Source organism: Tupaia chinensis, unplaced genomic scaffold (genome assembly GCF_000334495.1).
Source record: "Tupaia chinensis unplaced genomic scaffold, TupChi_1.0 Scaffold000511_1, whole genome shotgun sequence".
In the NCBI taxonomy this organism is placed as follows: Eukaryota; Metazoa; Chordata; class Mammalia; order Scandentia; family Tupaiidae; genus Tupaia; species Tupaia belangeri.
This window is the reverse complement of record NW_006160024.1, coordinates 300930-306479: the sequence shown is the minus strand read 5'-3', so window position 1 is coordinate 306479 and position 5550 is coordinate 300930. Positions and strand designations below refer to the sequence as shown.

Below are 5550 nucleotides of genomic sequence, written 5' to 3'. Positions count from 1 at the left end.
AGAAGCGCTCTTCTTGGGCCAAAACTGATACATTCATTGTCCCCTGTCTCACCGTGGGCCTCACCTTCATGCCTGATCTCATCTCACCTAAAACCAGAAATAACCTTCCAACCTTCCTTCACTGGATGCCCATCCCAGACATTTCTTTCTCCAACAAGACTGGCCATTCCAGCACCTTCCTTTCCACATGGAAAGACTATGCAAAGAAACTGAGTTTTAACTTCTATTGTGGACATTCCACACAAAGAAACAGTTGCTAAGGGTAAGATAGGACTTGGTTATAGCAAGAAGGGGGAATGAAGAAGCAGCATGGAGGTGTTGGTATAAACGTAGAAAGTTGCAAATCAACAACCAACAGGCCAAGTGCATTCCAAAGATGTGTTTTGTTTGGCCCAGAGAGTGCTTTTTGGATGCTAGCTGCTAAATCAAATATATATTTTTTTTTTAAAACTGGGGCTTACACAAAAATTTGAACTTCTGTTTTCTCTTTAGAAGAACAAACATCTGCCAATTCTGGACTACACTGCAGTACATTTATGCCACCTACCCTGATATTTAGTTACCTGAATAAACACTTAATATTTTGTCAAATCCTACAGGTCAGCCAGGCAATCTTGATCTGGGTCAACTTGGCTGGCTTCTATGGTCATGGAGGTTGGAAGTTCTAGGATGGCCTTGCTCGTGTGTCTGGGCCATGTGAAGCAGGCTAGCCAGGTCCATCCACGTGGTGGTGGTCAAGGGCTCCCAAGAGCATCAGAACAGCAAGGGCCAATGTTCAAGTGTTCTTCACATCTGCTAATGTCTCATTGGCCAAAGCAACGCTCATGGCCAAACCCAGATTCAAGAGTTGGAAAAATAGACTCTACTTCTTCATGTGAAGAGTCGCAAAGTCATGTTGCGAAGGGAGCATGTTTTCAGGGGTGGGAACATTTTGTGGCCATTTTTACAACTCACAATAGCCCACTTTGCCACAGTCAACTGCAAGTGGGTAATTGTGCTTTTCTTTGAAGACACGCCCTCTAGGTCATTATAAGCCCCATGCCTCTACCCCAGTGAATCATTCCCACCTTATCCTCTGGTTTATGCTTTTCCCAAGCACCTGTGAGCATTTTAGTTGGACAGTCTGATTCAACTACACTCTCCCAAACCCTCCTGGTCACTGCTCCAGTCACTGCCTAGTTCCTGCAGACAGTTATTAGGGAACCAAGAACTGAAGGCAGAGAAATCCAAGACCTGCGTGAAAAGGTTTAAGAATAAGAATATTTGGGGCCAGCAGGTGGTGTGTTGGTTAAGGTGCTGGATTCCTACATGGCTGACCATGGTTTGAGACCCAGACCTGACAGCGTGAAACTCACACCAGGCATGTGTATGTATGTTCCTAGAATTTCAGGAGGAGAATTGAGGAGAGGGAATTGCAGCCTCACCATCCCTCCTCAGGGGTGATTTCTCACCTTTCCTCTTTCTGTCTCTCTCCAATAAGCACATGACCCTATGGGAAAAACCTAAAAAAAAAAAAAAAAATCAAAAAGAAGCACAAAGGGCCAGCCCCATAGCCTAGTAGTTGAAGGAGTTGGATCACACCCAGCCAACCATGGTGCCATGCCAGGTGGACTTGAATGCATGCCTAAGATCCCAACAGGATGGAGAAATAGAGGAGAATGGATTGACCACATCTCATCAAAGGTGCCTTCTCCCTTTTCCTTCCCCTCTCTTTGTCACTGTCTCTCTGGTAAGCACACGGGCCCTCTAAGGGGAAAATAAGCACATAAAACTTAAGAGGAACTGTCACCAAGGAACAGGGTAGTCCAAGGGCTCTCAGCTCTGGCTGCACTGAAGTTACTGTTGCCCAGGCTACGCTCAAACCAATTAAATCAGGCTCTCAGGGGCAGAGGCTATCCCAGGCATACTCCTATAAGCTTTCCAACTAATATTTTTTTGAGAGATGTTTGCTATAGGGTGCATGTGCTTGCCAGAGAAATAGAGAGAGATGTAAGAGATGTAAAATGGGAGGAGGGATGGCTGTGCCACAATCCCTTCTCCTCCATCTCCGTCCTCCTCTCCAGAAGATGGGCATGCACACATGCACGGCACCCAGTGTGAGTTTCAAGTCACCGGATTTCAGATTCAAATCAGGTTGACCACATGGGAGTCCAGTGCCCTAACTATGCCACCTGCTGGCCCCCTCTTGCTAATTCTAACCACTAACAGAGCTGAGAACCACTAGCACTGAGTTAGTTCTATCTCAAAACTGAAAATGTTGGCCAATTCAGTAAATAAATCGATGGCCTCATTGGTAACTGCCCAAAGGAACTGCAGCAGAAGCGTTCAAATAAACAATTTGATAGAAGGCAGCACTGGGGCCAGCAGGTGGCATGGTGGTTAAGGCAGCTGGATACCACTGGGCCAACTAGAGTTCAAGTCCTAGACCCTATTACTTGAAAAACATGCCAGGCACATGTGCATATGTGCCCTGAATCGGAAAAAGAATGGAGGAGAAGGGATTGTGGCATGGCCATCACTCCTGGATGGTTATTTCTCACTTTTCTTCTGTCTCTGTCACTGTCTCTGGTGAGCACACATGCCCAATAGCATAGAAAGAAAGAAAGAAAGAAAGAAAGAAAGAAAGAAAGAAAGAAAGAAAGAAAGAAAGAAAGAAAGGAAGGAAGGAAGGAAGGAAGGAAGGAAGGAAGGAAAGAAGGAAGGAAGGAAGGGAGAGTTAATGCATTTCAGTAACTAGGCAATTTCCTTTTACAAGACCCTAAACTATTAAATAACGTTAACCCAATCATACTGGGTGCCATGCACCCGAGGTCAGACTTTGGGAAAGAAAAGGGGTCCTGTCGCTGTCCCCAGTGTACTGACTCAATCAATGCTGCTATCACTGAGACCAGGGGTCTGACTGAGGACTATCTGGTGGCACCAGCTCCTCAACTTTCGTGTGTGCTTTCGTGGGGGAAGATAAGAAGACATAAATGATAGAGACAAACTCTCTGAATCCTGCAGACATGTGTTAAGCAAAGTGACTCATCAGTTATCAGGGAGGACTCTGGGCTGTTTTCGGCCCTCATCAAATTTCTTAAAATCTCTAATTTTTACTCTTCTGCATTCTTCTCTTACGTATACAAAGAAGCACAAAATACAAAGAGGACATCAACAACTTTCAGACTAAACAAATTTCCTTCCACAGAAGACTCTGGGTTGTCACTCTGTAGACGATGGGAGCAAACCCTCTGGGGTCAGAGCTGGGGACCACATATCCTTCCCTCCTCTTTCACCTGGCATCTCTCTCTCTCTCTTTTAGAAGAAGTTTTTGCTATAGGGCACGTGTGCTTGCCCCAGAGACAGAGAGAGAGAAAAAGTGAGAAATCACCCCTGGGGGGGCGGGGATGGCCACACCACAATCCCTTCTCCTTCATTTTCCTCTTGGGATTTTGGGCATGCATATGCGCCCAGTATGATTTTTAAGCTGCCTCATCTGAAACTCGAACCCTGGTTGTCCATGTGCGAGTCCAGCATCTTAACCACTACACCACCTGCTGGCCCCTTCACTGGCTCTCTGAAGGGATAGGGAACATGGTAGAATCCACCTGTCCAAAATGGCCAACCCACTTGGAGAGGCCAGAGAGAGGGAAGATAATGATGCACCAGCCAGGACTTCTAAAAGATTGTTTTTTTCCATGAGTGAGAGAGACAGAAAAATACGGAGAGACAGTGATCCCAACCAGGCCTCAATGCCGTCGTCCACTCCCAGTCATCCAGTCTCCTGGGCATGTGTGTGTCCAGTACAGTCAGGGAGGTCTCTGGATGCCAGTCCAGAACCTCCCCACATGGTCAGTCTCACAGGCATTTTACTACTGTGCCACTGTCTGTCTCCCCAGGCAAAGCTTTTTTCTTTTAAGAGTTTTTAAAAAATGTTTCCCCTGGGAACCAGCAGTTAGCGTAATGGCTATGTCGCTGGACTCCCACGTAGGCGACCGCGGTTCGCGTCCCGGACCCGGTGGCTTAAAACTCACGCCGGGCACGTGTGCATGCGTGCCCAAGATCCCGAGAGGAGAATGGAGGAGAAGGGATTGCGGCGTGACCATCCCCCCTGGGGGGTGATTTATCGCTTTCTGTCTCTATGTCTCTCTCAGTCTGGTGAGCGCACGCGCCCTATAGTGAAAATCTCTCAAAAAAAAAAAAAAGTTTCCCCCATAGGGTGCATGTGCTAGCCGGTTTTTTCCTCCCCAGGGATTGTCCACACCACCATCCCTTCTCCTCCCGGCATTTTGGGCACACACACATATGTGCCTCACGTGAGTTTTAAGCTGCCAGATCCAGGTCTTGTACTGCAGTTGACCCTGTGGGAGTCCAGAAACGTAACCATTATGCCATGCACTGTCCCCTAGGCAAAACTTGTACCACACCCTTCTCATATAAGCTTGCCCTGTGGACCCTCTCCAGCAGGCTACAGGAGCCCACTGGGAAGGGCAGAGGGATACTGGCGCAGCCCAGAGCTGAACAGGTTTGCTCCAGAAAGAGAGGGAGCCGGGACTGAAACAGTCTCTGCTGCCCATGTACGTGCTCAGCCCGGGGCTGCAGCTCACAGGAAAGATGGGTCAGGCCTGGAGCCTGGCTGTCAACACCACGCGCCCGCCACTGTGGCTGAGCCTGAGGCACGCTGTCACCCACGGTCTGCAGCTCCTCCAAAGTGGCTGGGATTTATCATCCCCAGCTCAGAGGTGGAAATCAGAGCCGGCTCCTGCCTTTGGAGCCCTGCCTCCCTCTCCGCTGAGTTCTTGTGCGAAAGGAAATAGAAGGGCCCCTTGGAAGCTCCAAGTCTTCCCAAGACGCTCTACGCTGGCGCGGCAGCGGACCCTTCGGCTCTGTCCCGGCCCCCCACCGGCGCTGGAAGCGCGGGGGCTGCTCGGGCACTCCCAGGCCCACATCCTGCCGCCGCCTTCCCGGGCGTTTCCCTGCGGGGAGACCCTCCGTTGTTTTTCTGCTGCCGCGGAGTTCGGTGCGGTGTGCACCCGCCACAAAGCCCCGCTTCCCGGGTTGGAGCGAGACCCGCAGCTCCAAGCCTGGGCGCGGATCCCGGCTGGGCCCCCGCGGGTGGGAGTCACCTCTGGTGGCACTGGCTTGACAGCTCCCCAGATGATCCCGTGGGGCTGCGCCCCAGACGCCTGTGCGCCTGTCCACTCTGCGCAGACTGAACACGCAGCGGCTCCGGGGTCGCAGAGGACGCAGGGAGCCCCCCGGGCATAGGGGCTTCCCATCCCGCTATCCTCCCTCACTCTCCGCATCCCGCACAGACTTTTAGCGGGTTCTCTTTCTCCCACCGAGCCACGGCGGCGTGGGCGCGAGGACTGCAACCTCCAACCCGATACGCTGCCGTCGGGGCGCCCTCCAAAAGCAGCGGCTGTCTCCACTTTACCTCCTGGGAGGGCGGCTCCTCCGAGAACTGCGGGTCCAGGCGGTGCACCCCGGGGGCTCGGGAGGCCCGGGGCATCGCGGCGGAGGCTGCGCGCGGGATGGGGGTGCGCGAAGGGGCGGCCGCGCGGGGGGCGC

The 5550-nt window shown here is 51.4% G+C and overlaps 1 protein-coding gene across 1 annotated transcript in view; it reads right to left on the bottom strand.

Annotated features, from left to right (window-relative positions):
* The window catches only part of LOC102497990 (two pore calcium channel protein 1-like), a 52404-nt gene extending 46883 nt beyond the window's left edge, over positions 1–5521 (bottom strand). Inside the window, exon 1 of the mRNA XM_006156630.3 lies at positions 5417–5521. Within this exon, the coding sequence (XP_006156692.1) occupies positions 5417–5491 (75 nt within the window). The 5' untranslated portion in view covers positions 5492–5521. The remainder of the gene's footprint in view (positions 1–5416) is intronic.
* Positions 5522–5550: the final 29 nt, after the last annotated feature.